At 34.8% G+C, this 21423-nt stretch overlaps 1 protein-coding gene across 1 annotated transcript in view; it reads right to left on the bottom strand.

Moving 5' to 3' along the window:
• The window catches only part of LOC111508674 (peptide transporter family 1), a 113453-nt gene extending 93073 nt beyond the window's left edge, over positions 1-20380 (bottom strand). Inside the window, exon 1 of the mRNA XM_074176263.1 lies at positions 20233-20380. Within this exon, the coding sequence (XP_074032364.1) occupies positions 20233-20242 (10 nt within the window). The 5' untranslated portion in view covers positions 20243-20380. The remainder of the gene's footprint in view (positions 1-20232) is intronic.
• Positions 20381-21423: the final 1043 nt, after the last annotated feature.

The following is a 21423-nucleotide window of genomic DNA, read 5'->3' as shown; positions in this document are numbered from 1 at the left end:
AATGGGTCTGTCTGGAAAACGTTCTTGGTATAGACGTTGTGCTTGACGGCAGTTTTTCTGACATTCCCCAAAAATTAATAACATATCAATGCAATCACTTGGACTAAACGCGAAAGGCATACTGGAGTTTTCGCACAAATAACACAGTTACTGTTTTGCAAAGAGTCACTGAATCGAACTGACAAGTAGATACAATTCAACAACATTTGTTACTATGGCATCAACAAGCATAAGCTACTTGATGAAATTGTGCAATATAAAGTAATTCACCCTCAAGTTAGTCACATTCTCAAGAATTTCAATATTATATTCAACTGATATCGATATCGTATCGTAGAGGTGAGAATAATGGTTTGTATTCAGTAGTAGTCTAGTTCAATTTAATAAAAGATATAGACTGGAAGTTTTTTTGAAACTTTATGTTTAAGGAAAAGTGCAATAACTCAACAACGCCGTAACCGAATTTCAAAAACCAAACATGAAATGATATCAGAATTTAACGTAGCATCTGAATATGTAATGATATACAGGGCGTTCTATTTTAAAAAATGGAATTTTGGTCTGTAGCACCTACACCAAACACCTTGTATATTTAAAAATTATATCAAAATATAGGTCTCATGAACTCCTAAAACTTTTGTATGGAACATTTTTGTGTATCTCCTTCAACAAACCAGATATTGCCTGTCACATAAAATGTGGGACACCCGGTATATCAAAACGGCTCCACGAAGTTTGAAATTTATAGGCCAATTATTTATACCTTTTATCCCATTATTCAAGCCAACGGAGATTGGGAAAAAATTTGTTAGTTAACAATTGAATAACTTTTTGAAAAATGGCGATAAAACTTTTTTTTTCTACGGGACTCGATTCATTCAAGTGTTTAGAAGGTACAAGATTTTTTTTCAAATTTTTAAAATGACATTTATGTTATAAAAAATTATTTCTTTTGATAAACTCTCTTTAGAGGCGCATGCCGTAACAGCCGCGCGGAACCTTATTTTCAACGTCAAATTAAAATTATAAATAATGGAGATAGAGTTTCGGAAGTCGTGCCTTTTTTATCGGAAACTTCCTCCTCTTCAACGAGCTTTTTTCATTATTGCTAAAATATTAATATTTTTTGAGTTATTAACGAAAAAGTAAATACCATTTTTTTAAATCTAATTTTGTTAATAACAATTGCAATTTTTTACCTGCACCAAAATCCTTCAAAAACATTTTTCTAGAGGTTCCGAATCGAATGAGCTATCGCTCATATTTTCAGGACCTTTATCTCTATTTTTCATGTTTTTGAACTTGTTGATTAGACTACCTATGACAATCAAGAAGACAGACGAATAATTGTTCAACTTCTCAACGAGTTTTTTAAAGGAACGTTTCATTATTGAAAAATCCTCTGAACATTGCATCATCTAGTTTTGAACTTGATTACAGCTAAGTAGACCTCCATGTTCGGATCTTGAGATTGTGTATATCGATGTGACAACCACCTTCAAACAGATGTGATAAGTTATCTCGAAATGTTGCGAATATTCATTAAAATTGACAGATATCCTTTATGAGAAGTTTCATTAACGAGATCAGGTGATATCATCACCCTATGAGATTTGATGGTCGACAAAATAATTCAAGTAGATGCTAGAATTCAAAGAAAGTAGAGAAAGTATTTTTTATTGGAAAATTTCATTCACAATCGAAACATATTTCCATCTAGAAAAATAGTTCAGTCCAAGTTGAGACAGTGTTCAAGTATTTCTTTTGTATAAAAAAATCGGTCTGATGGACAGATGAAATAACTACTTTCACCTGACAATTGAATTACACTAAAGAAAAAGTTCCCTTCAAAACAAATATTTTTAGATGAACATCAAATCACCTAAAAATCTCTTTTTCTCATTCAGTTTCTACTTTGAACATCCGTTATGGAATTGAAAAAGATATCGTCCATAGAAACGCAACAAACACAACATAATATATAATAATAATTAGCCTTCATTACCCAACAGTTATAAACTATTTACAGGGCTGAGTATGTCAAAGAAGTAATATAGATCCTTATAATTACAAAATAACTATTTGAGAAAATGAATAACAGAATCATAATATAATAAAAATAGAAAAAAAAAACTATAGCAGAAAATTAAAAACTCTTCATGGAATACTGAGATGCGGTGTCAACAATATATTCTAGGGAATCAGAATTGATATCACACAAATTTGAAATTAAATTGAAATTATTGCAAATGCTAAAAATAGGTGACTCGAGATTCAAATTGGTTCTGGCTAGTAGGCTGCAAAAAGTTTTTGTACTTCTAGTTCTAAAATGAGGCACACAGAAATTTATAAAAGACAACACCTCCATAGCATACACATTGTTGTGCAGTAATTCATACAGAAAAATTATTCCAGCAAGTTTTCTGCGTAACTCAAGACTTTCAATATTGAATGTTATGGTACGAGATTCCTATGGGACACCTCTATCAAGATAGATACCATAAGATTCGAAGTAAATAAACTTTAGGAAACGACGTTGAACTTTTTCAATTAATATATTATAGCAATTGTAGAATGGAGACTATAGAACAGAGCCATATTCTAATTTTGACCTTGCGTAGGCTACATAAACTGTAAATAGAGCAAATATGTTTGAAAAAGATCTACAGTTGTGAATTATGAAGCCTTAAACTCTAAATGCTTCACTTACTTTAGATCTAATGTGGTTGGGAAAAGACAAATTTTGATCAAAATATACACTTTTAATTGACTTACTTCGTGACAGTGTCAATTGTATCTACTTGATGATTGACATTTTCCTACTATAAGACACTACTTAACATTTGGATGCATTGAGATATAGCTTGTTATCTTCACACCAAATCTTATATTTTCTAACTGTTGTTGCAATATATTACAGTCTACAGATTCGACAGGTGAATATATTTTCAAATCATCTGCAAAAAATGGCAAATTACAATCGACATCATTACTGAGGTCGTTAATAAATAATAAGAACAGAAGTGGTCCGAGATTCGACCCCTAAGGGACTCCAGATGAAGGATTGCAATAAAAAGAAGCCTAGCCGTTATGAGATACAAGTTGTTCGCGTTGAAGTAAGTAGGGTATTGGTAAAAAATTCCACTCACATGGGACACTGTTTTCACTAATGGTGAACTTCGAAGTTTCGGAACAAGGTATTCATCACCTCATTAGCACCATTTTTGATAACATCATGATACGATGTCCTCATTTCCGTTACGGCATTACAATTGATTCAATGTTCATATCGAAGTAGAATGAGCTTTTCCTTTCGTGTAATTAAATGTTCGTGTGAAAATAGTTGCGTCAAAAAAACGTTTCCTTCCACAAAGAAACTTATATGCATGATCTACATAACTCTATAGAGAGTTTTCATTGTAGTATTGTTTTCCCTTTTTGAAAGTAAAGACAGGCTTCAAGAAGCTATTGTATAGCGAAAAACGTGTGGCGTTTTTTTTAAACTGTGATAAGCTTAATACGCAAGTATCGACCGTTACTAATGTGCGACTTCTCCAATATTATTGATCATGTGAACATCGTCATTAACATTATAATGATGTAGGTTTGGAAAATGATCATATCTTTAATTATATGCGATAAGAAAAATTGGAGTATCATACTAAATGATAGAGAAATATAATTAATATTGTTTCAAGTATCTAGATAAAAACTCAGATGGGACTGATTGGAGTTGGTACCGCATGCGATGAATTGGAAACAATACAGTCAATCTTCTATGAGGTTATTCTTAGCATTATTTCGAGCATCATTTTTACAATTGGTATGATACGTTTAACTCCTCTCAAACTCGAAATAAGTATTTTAATCTTCTGCACTGGATAAAAGTTGTACTAGTGTGAACGCTGCTTCCAGTAAATAAATGACCCGCAGTAGTCTCGAACCGTAACTGGAATATTACTCATAGTATCATCTATATCCTTGAGTATTTGCAGGGCTTTAACATCTTGAGCGATCATCAATATGGCTTTCGGAAACAAAGATCAACAGTCGACCTTCTATCGTATGTCACCCATATTCAGAATAAAGCAATTCAGAACCATGGAGAGTCAAGAGATGTTGCGCTTGATATTTCTAAGGCCTTTCACCACGAGGGTTTGCTGGCCAAACTTCAATACTATGGCTTGTCAGATCATTTCTGTGTATGGCTCTCCAGCTCCCTGAGAGAACGTTCCCTGCAAGTGGCCGTCGATGGATATCTCTCGAATACTTTCACCATCAACGCTGGTGTTTCCCAGGGATCCATATTGTCTCCAACACTCTTTTCATTGTATATCAACTACTCATTGGAAAAAACCAAGGATCCAATATATTGCTTTGCAGACGACAGCACACTTGTCTTGTCATTTCATTTGGATTCCAGGACATCGGCTACGGAGGCACATCTTCACCGGCAGCAGAAGGTTGCATATTTTAACGAGGATCTAGAGGTGGTTTCGAATTGAGGTGAAACTGACCAGGCTCAATTCAATGCCTCGAAAACCCAGGCATCGGTTTCCTGAAAAAAAAAGCTCCAAAACTGGATATAATGATGTCAGGACATACAATTTCGCTTTCTGCTTCGATAAGTTTGTTGGGGGTTAAAATGGATACCGACATGTCTTGGCACAATTATGTCGCTGGAATTGCAAAGGCTGCTTCTCAATAGCTTGGAACACTGTGCCGAACCAGAAAAATTTACACACCTCAGCAACATTCAACGCTATATGATGCTCAAATTGGACCTTCTTTGGAGTATTGTTGCACGGAGCTCTGCCCCTAAGCATACCCTAAAGCTGCTGGATTCCATCCAGAAAAGAGCCATCCACCTGATTGGAGACGCAAACATCACTTGCAACCTAAATAGTCTGGAACATCGAAGAAAGGTTAGAGATTTGTCTCTCTTTTATAGATACATTCACGGAAGGTGTTCAAGTGGGTATGCGTCGGGAGTAGTATATATCAGAAATACGCGACAGATCGTGGCTTTTCATCGTTTTGAGGTTCAATTCAGTACACTTTGAACTTCACTGTTTGAGAACTCTTTCATAACTGCGTTCATGTGGAATAAACTTCCTGAGAACGTTTTTTCAAATGATTTTGATCTCCAGTGATTTAAATTCAACGTGAATCATTACTTTCGCACAGGCACCGCTTTTGAGCGCCTCAAGGATTTTCCTTCAGTGCCTGTGTTTTGTTCTCATTTTGTTTTAAATACCACCACATGTGGCATGACAATGAATGCGTGATAGACAGGGTCATCCCCGTTTGACTGTCATAATAACCCAGTCCAATTAGCCAAAAGGGGGCAAGCAATGCAAAAGTTTTTACTGGCAATTTTCTTTCGAAAATCTTTGGGGTTGGTCACTGGCAGTCTAAATTTAAGTTCCCGAGGTACCAGAGCCATTGCGTTATTCTCCATCTTGAGTTCAAGGGTTGATTTTGGTTTATTGAATAACTCGTTTATTTTCCATTTCACACAAGAATAATTGATTACAAAAGGTATTTAAAATTGAGTTCTTATCTAGGATTGATCAAACCTAATTTTCCTACAATTTTGGTTCTCATCAACTTTTTCGTAGGATCAATATTTTTCGATTTACACCGGATTTACACTTCATCGTATCATCACGTTTACTTTTAAATTAACGAGAAAAATTGTTATGAACAAAGTTGTAGAAATTTAAATTTCATACATTTTTGGTCCCTATCAAATGTTTCGTAGGATCGTTATTTTTCGATTTATACCCGAGGGTAAAATATTATCATTGTAGTATCACGTTCATTTTCGATTTCAAAAGTCACACTGTTCGAGATTATTCACTTCATCAACACATCTAATTTCCAAAGAAAAAAAAACAAATAGAAAAAATAAAACGAAAACAATTATATATGGGATAATAGAAAACTTGAGTTTACCCCCACTTCTTCTCAGGTAAAAATGGAACAATAACGACCCTAAGAAAAAATTGTTGGTAAACAATTGTAGAAAATTGAATTTCAAGCAACTTTGTTCCTCACAATTTTTCTCGTAAAATTGAAAGTAAACGTGATAATACAGTGATAAAAATTTACCTCCTCCTTTTCTCGGATATAAATCGGAAAGTAACTATCCTATAAAATAGTATGGCTACCAAGATTGTAAACATTCAGATTCACCGGTGAATCATCAATATGATTAAATCTCTGAAGGAGCCAGCCACTCGTGCTGGCGAAACGTTAGAATGCAGTTCCAAACTACGACGGCCTTCAATCCCGAATGAAGATAGTAACACTGAATAAACGAGTTGTTCATTGAAATGAAATTCACTCCCTCTTTTCGGGTATAAATCGAAAAATATCGTTCCTACGAAAAAATTGATGGTAACTAAAATTGTAGAAAATTTAATTTTTAACAACTTTTGAAAATGAAGGAACGATTCAATAAACAGAAATCAACCCTTAAATTCCACATAGCAAATGAAGCATCGTCACTATCAGTGACACCACCTCCAAAGAATTCCAAAAGAAAATTGCCAGTGAAAATTTTTGCATTGTCAAATCATATTTTCACTGAGTTATGAACGCATCAAAACAATAGAACACGTATCTGGAAAGATGATCAGTGGTTTGTTTATTTCAATTACTCATGAAAGTACAGGATGTGGTAGATGTGATATATTCATCATGAACGATATTTCCTAGGGCTCTTTTATTTTGTAGTTGATTTTACAAAGTGTAAAACAGTTACTACTATTCAAATCATATTTCAAAAATGAAAAAATATTTGAGAAACCTTATATGAAACCTTGAATAGTCTACAGTGTTGTTTCATGTGATTCCTGCCTTGACAGTCGGAAAAAACGAATTCTCAAATAAACAAAAAATATGCCTAGGTTCACGAGGAGATTTGAACTGAAGGAGGTGAACTTAGTTACATTCGAGTAAGCCAATCCTGGAAGATTCTGCCAGAAGTCCATAAATCTTTTTGTCATCCAGGTGTTCAATTCTTTGTTTAGCAAAGCCTAAAGTGATGCCAATGACAGGTTCTGGTCCGATGAAGCTGCTTGCAGCACCTTTCTTGACAAAGGAGTCAGCAGCTCCATTGCCAGGCCAGTATGGCCAGGAATCCATACCATAGACAATCTGTCAAGTTTTCCTATCGAGGAGAGTCGTGTTTGGCTATTTGCTACCATTTCAGACGTTGCTCGATAGGAGCTAAGAGCTTCCAACGCCACTTGACTGTCCGAGAATATTTTCATTGACTTGTGTATAAGGTTGGATTCTTCTAATTTCTCCGCACACAATTCAATAGCGAGAATTTCCTCTTGAAAAATAGTCGCAAAGGCTCCTAGGCAGGTTGATATCTCTGTCCTGGGTCTGCGACTGAAAACACGTGCACCGGAACCGAAAGGTGTTTTTGATCCATCTGTGAACCAACAACTATCTGCTCTTGATATTTCCTTCTCCCGGAGAATCCAGTTGTCTCTACTCGGGAACAGTACTTTATAAGGCAGTTCGTATTTGACAGTTGGAGACATAAAGTCAGAGGTAATTTACAGAATGCTGTGACTTCCAGTGTCAACCAACAGTCTGTTGTACTCTGCATTGAATTGATTCGTGCAATTGGCAATGTGCACAAGTCTATATGCAGTCTATCTAGCCTTAATCTCCAGAAAAATGTGGAGAGGAGGTAGATCTAGAAGGATCTCCATGGCCGCTGATGGTGTGGTTCTGATGGCACCACCGATAGCCAGACAAGCCTGTCTTTGTAAGATAGAGAGCATCGCTTGGGCCGTTTTCTGTGAAGCTTTCGGCCACCAGGTAATCACACCATAAGTGATCATCGATCTGACAATCATCACACAAATCCAATGGATTTGTTTGGGACCTAAACCCCAAGTTCTACCACAAATAGTTCGACATGTTCATAGGGACAGTCTGGCTTTGTGTAAAACTTTTTCCAGGTGACCGTTCCAGGTGAGTTTCATATCAAGGACAATGCCAATATATTTCACACCCGTTGCAGATGGAATAACCTCACCATTGAGGGACAGTGGTGTTAGATCGTCCAGTTTTCTTCTCCTGGTGGAGGGGATTATTACAGTTTTGCTGGGGTTGACAGACATCTGTTCTCTCAGGCACCAACTGTGAACAAGGTCCATCGTGCTTTGGAGAATATTACAAGCTGACCTTCTTGACGTGGACTTTGCCGAGATGACAAGGTCATCTGCATAGGCTTGTAGATCTACTACTGAATCTAATAGTCTCACCCTGAAGAGTCGTAGTTGCAGTTCTGTTTACCAGCATGGTATAGATCCAGCCAGTTATGGTCGATTATATAGCAGTTAACTCATGCCATTCAATTTTTTCGTAAATTTTGGGCATGAAGCGTGTGACAGCGAAGTTCATTTTGAAATTGTTGAATTCTGATAAAACGTCTGGTATTGTGGAAAAACCATTAATGGCTTCTGCATCACGATAATGTTGTTTCCATTGTTTTCATTTTCCAATTCAGTTTTTTTATAGGATAGGTAACGGCGTGAACATTATGGTACTACTGACAAAAGAACACAGTAGTCAACTCCTAAAAAACCTTTGCTCATAATGAATTCCTCATCCAATATCTGATAAAGATTTCATTTATGTAGGAACCGTCTGAAAGAAGAACTAATGTGCTAATTACTGAACCTGAACACCGTGTATGTATAACACACTTTGATGAAATAGATTATTAAAAACTGCAAGCAATCTATGGACAATCCATCTATTTTCCAAAGAGTATGACCAATATCTAATAATGGACCATAACCACCGATAAATACCCAATACTGCAGTGTTTTTCGAATATTTGAAAGAAACAGACGAGTCAAACGTATCCCAAGTAGCACAAACATTATTATCTGATCACTTAGATCTCTCTTCAATATGAAATATTTTGTCAAAAATTTTCCAGGTGTCCAAAACAATTTCAGCATTTCAGTCATACAGATGCTGATTACAAGCTGCACTTGAGAGCTCTACCATGTCAAGTTGACACTTCAATTTTGAAGTCTTTCACATTCAATACATTCGATTTTGCATGTTGAAAAATTATTCTCGTTGGATACCCCATAATTTATCAATCGCTCAAAAAAAAAAGGTTCGCGTCAAGTAGTGATTCAAGTGACGTATATAAAATTGTGACAGATGAGGGATCATGGATATCATGGTATTCCCAGAGGAGCTAAATCCAACAAAAGTTGTTCGTGGAAAAAGCACAGCGAAGCAAATGGTCGCCTGTTTCTTCAGCGGAATGAGTCATGTGGCCACTATTCTGCTTGAGCAACGTAAAACTGTCAATTCTGATTGGTACACGACCATGTGTTGGCTGGAATTCTTCGGAGAAATTCATAAAACTAACCGCCGTCATGACAATGCGAATTCTCATACATCTGGTGCATTTTTGAGCAGTCAAAACATTGAATTGATGACTCATCCTCCAGACAGTCCTGATTTGGCACATAATGACTTCTTCTTGTTTCCGAATATCAAAGGTAAACTGCGTGGTCCACGATTTACGAGCGCGGAAGAAGCAGTTGAAGCGTTACGAAACCATGTTTTGGAGGTGTCTCAAAAGGAATGGAAAAACTGCTTCGACAAATGATTTCACCGAATGCGTAAGTGTATTGATCATCAAGGGGAATATTTCGAAAAACAATAAAGTCATTTTCATTGAAAAAGAATTTTTGACAAAACGAAAGCGAATCGAGTAAATCACCAGGGATTCTATGTATCTTCATGTAATCCCTAGTACTGAACCTAATAAAAAAAGGAATTCAATAGTCAACATTGTATATTCATTGAGTCCCTGTAAAAGATGGATTTATGAATACCAATGAATTTTTGACTGACCTTTATTCGAAATGTGTATGTTATTATTCGTGTTAGGAATCACACGTTAAAAGATAAGACCTCGTTAGTCCTTCGCTCGCACAAGTTCTCAACTTCTGAGAGTTGTCATTCGAATGGGGGCGACAGCTGATTAACGGAAAAACAGAAACAGATTTTTAAACAGATTCTCCATGTTCGACAACTCACCTAAGGTCTTCATTTAGAAACATATTTTTTCAACTCAGCACACTGCAAGTGCTGTTTCAATGTCAAAACATGATTTTTTGGATTGCAGGTCCCGCTAAAAATCAAGTGACGGAAGGTGTCCATTTCGATTAAAGAATAAACAAGCAAGTGACCTAAATAAACAGTACGAGGACAAATCGTTAAATAAAAATTTAATGAATTTCAATTACGGCGTTCAAAATCTTGAACCAGTAATGTTAATGCAATAACAACAAATTTCATTCGTATGTATGTGTATTCGGTTTTGATGTTTTGCGACATTGATCTTGAATTAGTGCTATGAAATCAATTTGGGATCAGTAAGTAGGTCAGTCACTCTGGAAAAAGTTTCTTGGAAAATTAAGGAGTAATCATCTATTGACCCAGTCTTGTGTCATTTTGAATTCGGATGATAACAAATAACAAGAACGAAAGAAATAGCTATGTGACAGAAATTTTAAAAGAAAGTATCAAAGAACTTTATTTTTCAAAAAAACGTTTCAACGATAATGAGAAAAGTTTCCAGGTTAGCTGTTGAAAAATATAACACTATTTGATACTGCTAATTCAAGTGTGATATCCAAAAAATGAATCACTAACAGGATTCAACCCATGGGGTTCGGTATGTAAAATCCTAACAAATGTTCATATACTTTCCATTTTAAACACTGAGAACATTGATGAAACATTGATAACATTTTTGGTACTATAAAAAAAAACATTTCTTCAGTTTGTTTTGGCTTCTTTGTAGATAGGGTAAACCGGAGACAATTGAAACAGGGGACAATATTCCAGAGCAACTAGTTTCAACGTTACGAACGTAAAACTTTTTTATGACAACCTAGCTAATGTTATGGACAGGTACAAATTTGAACCGAAAGATATATATATATATATATATATATATATATATATATATATATATATATATATATATATAATGTCGACGAGACAGGGGTCACGACGGTCCAAAAACCTGTTGAAGTAGTAGCCGAAAAGGGAACCAAACAGGTAGGCGCACTGACATCAGGAGAAAGAGGAACGCTGGTAATCGTAGCTTTAGCTGTAAATGCTATCGGTAAAAGTGTACCCCCCATTTTTATATTCCCACGGTTGATATAAAAGGATCACTTCGTCCGTGACGGTCCAGTGGGGTGTATTGGCTGGATGCAAGAAGATGAGTTCTTGAAATACCTCAACCATGTTCAAAACCACACCAATGCTTCAATTAAAAATAAAGTATTGCTTTCACTTGATAATCATCAGTCACACATAGGTATACGATGCTTGGACTTCTGTAAAGAAAATGGTATTGTCATCTTGTCTTTCCCCCCACATTGTTCCCACAAATTGCAACCGCTAGATCAATCTGTCTACGGTCCTTTTAAAAAGGCCGTAAATTCAATTTGCGATGCCTGGATGAGAAATAACCCAGGCAAAACAATGACAATTTACGATATCCCAAGCATAGTCAAACTAGCTCTGCCGTTAGCCCTCACACAGTCAAATATCGTAGCTAGATTCATTAGCACTGGCATATGTCCCTTTGATAGAGATATATTCACGGAAGTAGATTTTGCTCCCTCGTATGTCACGGATAGACCAGCATCACCAGGCACTCATCACACTTCTCCAGCATCGCCAAGTACTCATTGCACTCCATCAACATCTCCAAGCACTCATCGCACTCCGCCAGCATCACCAAGCATCTCAAAACTAATATTTTCGCAAGCTGACGCAGAACCAAGCACCTCAAAATCTGTATTTTCACGTGCTGATGCAGAACTAAGCACTTCAAAGGCCGAATTCTTGCCAGAAATCGTTAGACCGTTGCCGAAAGCTCCGCCTAGGAGAACATGTTACAAACGAAAAACTAGAAAATTTGCTATCTATACGGACACTCCTGAAAAAAATGCAATTCAAGAGGAGTATGACGCAAAAAAGAAAAGGAAGGTTAAGAGAAAAGTTACGGAGTTCAAAAACATGCCGAAGGCAGTTCGCCAGCTCAAGAAAACCAAACAACGCCAAAACAATCAGGAACAGAGTGAAAGCGACGAGGAAGAAACTTACTGTCTAGTTTGCCTGGAACCGTATGGCAGTAGTCGCCCTGGAGAGAAATGGGTGCGGTGCATTGAATGTCGTCACTGGTCCCACGAAGAATGTACTCGACAAGAAGATCTTTACATGTTTCACAATTGCTTGTCAGAATGAATATTTTTAATTATTGATGTAATTTATTTTGTATTAGAATAAATATTTCTCTAATCTGAATGCTGTTTCAATTGTCTCATGTATATATTTCATTCGTTCCCGGCAAGGGGACAATTGAAACAGTTTGATGAACTACAGTTTTTGTTTTATATCTTATTTATCTATCATTCTAGGCGAACGAAATGATGTAAATAGAAACCCGATTGAATATGCTCCCTTTTACCCATGTCATGATTAAGAAATTTGCGATAACCGCAGAGAAAAAAATTCAAGAAGCAAAAATGATTCAATTGTCCCTAGTCTACCCTACTCTTAGCAGAAGTTAGGGTTTTATAGAACTTTTTCAAACGGTCATTTCGCGAAGTGGGCTCGATATAAACAATTACAAATTTAAAATGTCGTAAATATAAAATATTTTGAATTTTCCAAAATCATACCTATGGATCTGAAATTTGTTTCGTTTTCGAGCTCTTTTCTGGAAAAAAGTTTAAAGCAAAAAACATTTTGCGAGATATAACGAATGTTCTCAATCAACGAACAAAATGTATAGTTGAAACTGACGACCTGAATGCATCGCGGGTAGGTTTATATCAGTGATTTTTTTATCGAAAACTAAATGTTATAACCGTCGAAATAAAACTTCGATTTTTAAATTTTTCAACTAGTAAATTAGCACCAGAAAAAAGTAGGTTATTTTTAATAGATTATAAGCTGTCCTATAAATTTGTAATCAATACTACTTTTTATATCAACGCAGTTATTAAGCTTAAGTACACAGAAAACTTAATGTGAAGTTTTAAATCGAAATCTTGAAAACTGAGTCAGTGTAAAGGTTTACTTTTACTTATTTCAATTGAATTGAATGAATATCCAGATATCCAGATCGAACTAGACTCAACAAAACGATTGAAGGTATATCATCATGTCTGACTTTCCAATGCTGATACTAAATATAATGGAATGTTTAACAGGTGATGATCGACTGTATTGTCAAACATGCGCCAAACTAACTGACTGTTATAAGGAAACAAGTATAGCTGAGGCACCAGTCAATCTAATAATAACACTGATGATCTTCAAACAAGACTCAACCTCTAACGGAAGCAAGAAACTCTTTGGAAGGTTCGAAATAGATGAACATTTCAACCTAGCAGACCACTGTTATAATATTCATGCAGTCATTGTTCACTGTGGTTCTGGCATTGAATGCGGTCATTATTACGCCTTGGTCAAAGAAGAAACGGACTGGTTTAAGTTTGACGATAGTCGTGTCACGAAGTGTTCTGGCGATGCATTGAATTTATTGGAGCCTCTGGAGACACCCTACATTTTGTTTTATGAGAGAGAGAACATTGTTAGATCAAGATCTTCAGATGATGTGGTGCTGCAGGTTTTTCAGGGTTTTCCTGCAGCTGAAAAAGCAAATGCGCCACTGGAATAAATGAAGTCGCCCCGGAGCGCCAATTAATTTTTATTGTTGTATTTATTTTATTTTTATCGTTGTTTTAACACATTTTAATAAAAATATACAAAGATAATGTGACTAAATATAAATTCACTCACCCTAATAATGAAAAGATAATTTTTCTCCCGAGGCTAGCCCCTTAGTTGGAATATTTGAAAATCCCTTCTGATTGCACATATACAATACAAAACGAACCCACATACAAAATTTCAGCTTCCGAAAATACCGTATAGAGAAATAGTGATGAAACGGTAATATTCATATGTAAACGTGCCCCTTTTATACCCACGGGAAGCCTCAGTTGGAATATTTGTAAATCATTTCTCATTGCACAACATAAAACGAATCTACTTACAAAATTTCAGTCTCCGATAATATAGTGGTACAGTGATGAAAATGTAATGTTCATATTGAAGAAAAGAGAATTGAAACTTTCTATGTTTTTTATCACTTTTATTTATAACTAACGTTACTGCAGTTTCGTCCTATAAGGATATTTTTAAACTTATACATCAAACATAAAATGTTTCAATTCTCTTTTCTTCATTATGATTTCCTACCACGTAGTAACGGCCACATCCATCAATTTATTTGATTCTTATATGTATACGCTCCCCTTTCACACCCACGAGCCCCAGTTAGAATATTTGAAAACCCTTTCTTATTGCACAACTACAACATGAAACGAACCTACATACAAAATTTCAGCCTACGAAAATATAGCGGTACGGAGAAACAGTGATGAAAAGGTAAATTTCATATGTATGGAACGCCGTTTTACTTTTTATCGTCACAAATATTAATTCCTCAATTTATTCAACTAACAATTTATTTGTTTGAATTTAATTGATTCATGCATTTGTTCGACACATTTGAAACAATTGTTCGCAAAATTTGTTCTATTTTAGATGACACTTGATTTAAAATGTTACATGAATTAATTTGTTCAATGATAAGTTGCCAACAGTTATAATAAGATTCATTATTGTTTGAAATTTTTGGAAGTAAATGTTTGTCATATATACTTTTTTTGTAACTATCGAATAATTCACTACAATTTCTGTGAAACATGAATAAAATTGTTTGTTCATAATTATAGTTTCATGAATTAAAACGATTGTTGATAATTTTAATTCGGCGCTAGCGTCGAGCGGATTGCAGAAGCTGAATTTTTAAATCTGGCAACATGATAGTCTAGTGATAGTAACACAATATTCCATCTGACCGCAGGGCTGAATAAAAATTATCAACAATCAATTTGATTCATGTATCACCTAAAATCAACGATCAAAACAATTCATTTTTATAAAATACCAATAGAAAGTAAAACGGCGTGCCATGTCGTTTTACTTTTTATTATTATTCCTTTGAAAAGAATTGAATTATTTTATTTGTTGAATTTCAGTGATACATGAATTAAATGGATTGTTGATAATTTTTATTCGGCACTGACGTCGGGCGTATTTTTGTGGAACTGCATATATGTATGGCGTTGGTCATAGTACGGTAATAATCCGTTCGACCGCAGCGTCGAATAAAAATTATCAACAATCAATTTAATTCATGTATCACCTAAATGCAACAGTCAAAACAATTCATTTTTACAAAATACGAATTATTAGTATTCCTTTGAAACGAGCTGAATTATTTTGTTTGTTGAATTTCAGTGATACATGAATTAAATTGATTGTTGATCATTTTTATTCGGCGCCACGGTTGAAAGGCGTTTTGTCGTACTATAAATGAACTAGCATGTTGCCATATGTAACACTTGAAGTTCTTGATAAATCCGCTTGATACCAGTGCCGAATTAAAATTATCAACAATCGTTTTGAATGTATCTTTCAAATACAACAAACTTTTTGAATCATCGAAAATTCTATGTCAGAAATTAGCTTTTTAAAAAGATTCATGAAATAAAATGATACTTGCTTGAGAATGTTTTGCACAAAAGTTGTGACCAAATTTTAAATTGAATGCGTTAAAGTGAATGTTGGAAATATTCAACACTTTCAATGAAATTGAAATATAACAATGTTTATTATTCATAAAAAAATATTTAGTATGGAAAGTTAATTTGCTATATTTTCAGACAAACGAAAGTATATTTTTATAACCAACAATGTTTCATGGGAAAACTTTGACAGTCATTCAAATATATTCATTGAAATTTTATTCTCAAACTTACTTTTAGAAAGTGAATTTAAAGTTTCATTATAATTCAAACGTCATATAAATAACTAACATTTTATTTAAAGGTCAAAAATATATGCGGAATTGAAACGTTTGTTGAATTTACTCGAATAATACATTCCATTGACTGTTGAATAAAAATGTTTGTTCATTGCTGAGTTGAACTATATGTAAATAGATTATTTTCCAGCATAATATATAGTAAATTGGCATTCCATTTTCCAATACTTTGAAACAATATTTTTCTTTGGAATCAATAAAAGATTCAAGTTATTTCATTAGTCTTTTTTATTCAAATAACAATTTTATCCATGTTATATTTTAAATCAAGTGTAATTTAAAATAGAACAAATTTTGCGAACAATCGTTTTTAATGTGTCTAACAAATGCATTAATCAATTGAATTCAAACAAATAAACTGTTAGGTGAATAAATTGAGGAATGAATATTTTTGACAATGAAAAGTAAAACGGCGTTCCATAATATGTAAAGCGCTCCTTTTATCCCCAGTTGTTATATTTGGAAACCACGCGCAATCTATGATTTTTGTGGGTAACTTGTTCATTCTACATCAACATTTCATGTAACTTTCGTAATATGCATATATATATTTTTCCAGTGTGAATAAACGTTATTATTAGGAATCACACGTTAAAAGGTAAGACCTCGTTAGTCCTTAGCTCGCACAAGTTTCTCAACTTCTGAGAGTTGTCGATCGTATGGGGGCGACAGCTGATTAACGGAAAAAACAAAACAGAACACAACAGATTATTGTTTCTCATTGCACATCTACAACAGAAAAATAAACCTACATAGAAAAGTTCAGCTTCTGAAAATATAGCGGTACGTATAGTGATGAAAATGTTATTTTCATATGTAACCGTGCCTCTTTTACACCCACGTCCCAGATGGAATATTTGAAAATACTTCATCAGGGCGTATCTAGAACCTAAAAAGCACCCATATATTTTCCATTAGCTTCCTAGAACTCACCAGTACGAAGAAACAGAGATGAATGAGTGATTTATAATCATGTTATTCTGAAATATTCCATACTTATGGAGAAAAGGCTTATAATCCAAATATAGAAGGAATAACGTTGGGATAACTACGGAATAAAATCATTGCAGTTGCCTAAATAAGAATTACATTCAATTCTGATAGTACTATACAGAAGTAGGTAGTGTTTCTATAACGTATACAAATCTTCACTTGGGTAAAAGACACAGAAGATTAATGAGAGTGAATGAGACAAACGCTGAGATAATTCAGCCAAAGAGGCGAGTTTTGGGGCGGAATGTGTAAAAACATCAACAAATAATATGAGGTTTGGAATGAACGAGAGATTCATTAGATATTGGCAAAATCAGCATGCACTACTAAAATACAGTTTCAATTCCATTCTTGTCAGCTGATTTGCAAGACCACTCACCAAAAGTAGTAATCGAACATGTTAATAAGTGGAGTTCAAGGTGTACTAAGATGAATCTCAAAACGGTGAGCAGTGTCAGTTCGTCGCGTATATGTACCGTTCTTGGTGCAGGTTTGTTACATGGAAATTAGATAAGATTACACAACACAACAAAAAAAATTTTTAATGTTTCCTACACTAAATTAGTCAATTTCTACTAATTTTGGGGTGATAAAAACGAAAATAACAATGAAAAATTTTTATTAGCTCTGGTTTTTGAGATACAGAGTACCTACTTAATCTTAAAGAGTAGTTATACTATACGTGAAAAGTGAAAATACATAAAACAATATTGTTATGTTTCTTTTAGAATATTTTAAGTACAAAATTAATAAAAAAAAACATTATTCTTAGTGTTTTGACAAATAAAAGAAGTTTGTACCACCAAATTTCAATTAAGGAAGCAAATCTTTTTGACGCTGTCTGTACCGAGATATTTTCACATCATGTTTTAGAGGATTCCACTGTTGTAGTCTTGACCCTAACAGCTCAGCCTTTTCCTTAGACAAGCGAAGATCTCTTATAAGGTCACTCAACTCTGCTTGACTAATTCTGTGCGGATCACTAGACCTATCGCTTACCTCAAAATCAGGGTCATAGGATGTAGAAGGATGGGTTGCTCTTTCTAAACAGTCTTCATCACCTTCCTCTAAAATTTCATAGTTTTGGGGTGGAGAAGGGACTGGCAAATTGTCTGAGTGTGGTACAGGCCGAAGAGCAGATGGGAGATTAGGGTATGTAACCGTTCCTTTTTCTTCATAGATAAACCTTGCTTAATGGGAGGAGTTAAGCAGAAATAACAATCGTCTGTATGATTGGTAGGCTCACGCCAAACCATAGGTACTGGAAAAGCCATTGCCCGGTTTTTATTTTTCAGCCACTCTCGCAATATGACGGAACAAGAATTACAACATATATGAGGAGCCCATGATTTATCTTGGTCCCCAACTTTCACACCAAAATAATGTTCATAGGCTGTCTTAACGATAGGTGTCATTTTACGTTTCTGAGCCTTAAATGTTATTTCACCACATATATAGCAGAAGCTATCGACAGAATTCACACACTTTCGAGGCATTTCAGATCAGCACTTGAATTAATTTAAAAATCAACTCCACACGATAATTTCAATAGCAACCACGTGCGTACAATTGACAAACTCACATAGGTTATGTTTACTACTTAAGAACAGCTGATGAGAGGGGTGTTATGTAAACAAACATGTGTACCAACTGTTGGTGATGAAATATTTCATTTGTTGAAAACTCAATATACATATATATATATATATATATATATATATATATATATATATATATATATATATATATATATATATAATATAATGATACTATATCTTGAAAACAAGAGCTAATATATAATTTTTATGGTCACTTTCGGTTTTAACACGTGGAAATACATTAAAATCATCTAATTTCAACCCCGAAACAAAAACTTTGTTGTGTTGTGTTATTATTACTTTCTGAATTCAGGACAGGCATATGAAACTTATCTAAAACTTTGTACCTATAATCAGTTGGACCATCAAATCATCTACAGGAGAATATGAGCTCTCTTATCTTTATTCCAAAATCCTCAGTTGTGTTTCAAATATTCGTATCATGAGTAAATTATCAAAGATACTCCTCTTTTTTCTAATCTCAGTTGTAAATCATTTTACGATTTCATAAATTTGCACTTTTATCATCATTATATTATTGTCTCATACAATTGAAAAAATTATTATTACACTTGAGGACTTATTGCGACGATTTTCAGTTTAATCGGTTATATATTGCTGATATATTTGAGATATACTCTTGAATATAATAGATAGAGGTCAAGTTGTGGAAATATGGTTCTTGCCACATGGTCGTACAGACAATAAGGAGTATTGTTTTGAAGTTATGCGCCGCTTGCAACAAGCAGTACGAAGAAAACGTATGTTATTAAGGAAAAATAATTCATGGCTCCTGCATCACTATAATGCACCTGCTCATTCGTCATTGCTTTTCGTAATTTTTTTGACCAAAAACAATACCGTAATCATGCCTCACCCACTGTATTTACCAGATTTCCCCCAGCGACTTTTTCTGTTCCCAAGATTGAAGAGACTCAGGAAGGAACGGCGTTTTGCGAATATTGAGGGGATAAACATCAATTCGCTGAGAAACCTCAAGGACATTCCAGAAAGTGTATATCAGATCTGCTTCGAGGATTGGGAAAAACGCTAGCACAAGTGTATTTTATCTGAGGGGACTACATCGAAGGGGACAGGCAGCGTATGCAAGGATTTTTGAAGAGGTACTGTTTTGATTCTGTTCCTACAGAAAAAATGCAACGAGAATTATTGCTAGAAAATTGAAATATTGTTCATCACCTCATCTACTCTAAACCTGTTTCAAATTGTTTGATGGAATCGTCTCTCTTATATAAGTAAATGAAGAATTTTTAAAAATTTGAAGGTTTTTTCTGGAAACTAAATTACTCTCTTGACATAATGTTTTTGACATATACCTACATGTTTATCAGTTGATTGCATCATTATCCACCAATTTTCGGAAAATAAACCTGAATCTTATTCTTTTTCAGCTTTGGTAGCGAGGAAAAGAAAGTAGAAAAGCTGTATGAAAATAATTATTCTCCCACCCTTCCTTGGATGACATTTTCGTCACATAATGCATATGATCGTATTATTTTCAACATGCCCAAATTTTAGATTGTGAACCTCATGCGGAACTCATACTAAAAAGATTTAAATTATATTTTTGTATACCTTTTTCCATATTGACAATGCGTTGACGGTCTCTTGACCCACTGCTTTAAGGAACAAAACACAAACTGATAGAAAAATACTTTACTCGGCGCCTTTGTCGTTTCTATCTTATCATGACCGATTGTAGATCGAGTGAAAATCAATCAAGTCGACTAGCAGAAGTTATTCCCCCTGCACTGATTATATTTATTAGATTTTCCGTGAATCTGATTCACTGTATTGTCGCTAAACTAACGTCAGAGTATCACATTGTCAAGATGTTTGTTGCCTCAGGAAAACACAGAAATGTGGGCCAGTGACTAACCTCTATTTTGTGACACTGTTACGCCTATGGATCCTCGAAAAACCTTTTCATCATGTGACAAACGCAAGCGGGTCGCCATGTCCAAAGAGCGGTAGTTTAAAAATATCGTACTGTTTTGTTTTATAGTGTTTAGAAGAGAAAATATTATCTCCTCAAGTAAATCAACAACAATTTATGTATGCTGACGTACTAATCCATATTAGATGGGCTGAGAAGTTCGTAGGCTGACACAAAGATGGCGCTATAGTAGTAAATTCAATGATTTTTAATTAATCCTAACCTTCAAAAGACACGTGTACAAAATTTCACAGCTATCGGACTATAAGTTCGTGTGACAGAACATTTGAGTGAAGCAGCTTTTGTTAGAAGAGAATGGATGAAAAGGAATTTCGTGTGTTGGAACATTGCTTTTTGGCGAAAAAAATACTGTTGAAGCTGAGTCTTGGCTTGATAAATATTATTAGGACTTTGCACAAGGAAAAACAACCGTTGTAAAGTGGTTTGCTTAGTTTAAACGACGTGAAATAAGTACCGAGAACGATGCACGCAGAGGACGACCCAAAGAGGCTGTTACCGACGAAAACATAAAAAAAAAATTACAAAATAATTTTGGATGACTAGAAAGTGGAGTTCCTCGATATCTGAAGATATCAAACGGAAGTGTTGGAGATATCGACTGCGTCAATCATCAAAAACTTTTACTGAAATTGGAAAGATATGGACTAAGAGGTGCATCTCTTAACTGGATATCCTCATTCCTTGAAGGTAGAAGACAATATGTATCTCTCCAGTGTACGGTCAAAAATGAAATCCAGAGAATAAATTCTGAGCCTTTCAGTGTAGATATGGGAGTACCTCAAGGGTCCATTCTGGGCCCAATCCTTTTT

This window comes from Leptinotarsa decemlineata, unplaced genomic scaffold (genome assembly GCF_025532065.1).
Source record: "Leptinotarsa decemlineata unplaced genomic scaffold, Ldec_3_MD MMD2_tig00001719_RagTag_RagTag, whole genome shotgun sequence".
NCBI classification, from domain to species: domain Eukaryota; kingdom Metazoa; phylum Arthropoda; class Insecta; order Coleoptera; family Chrysomelidae; genus Leptinotarsa; species Leptinotarsa decemlineata.
Note: the sequence above shows the minus strand (reverse complement) of the source record. Positions and strands in the feature narration are given on the sequence as shown.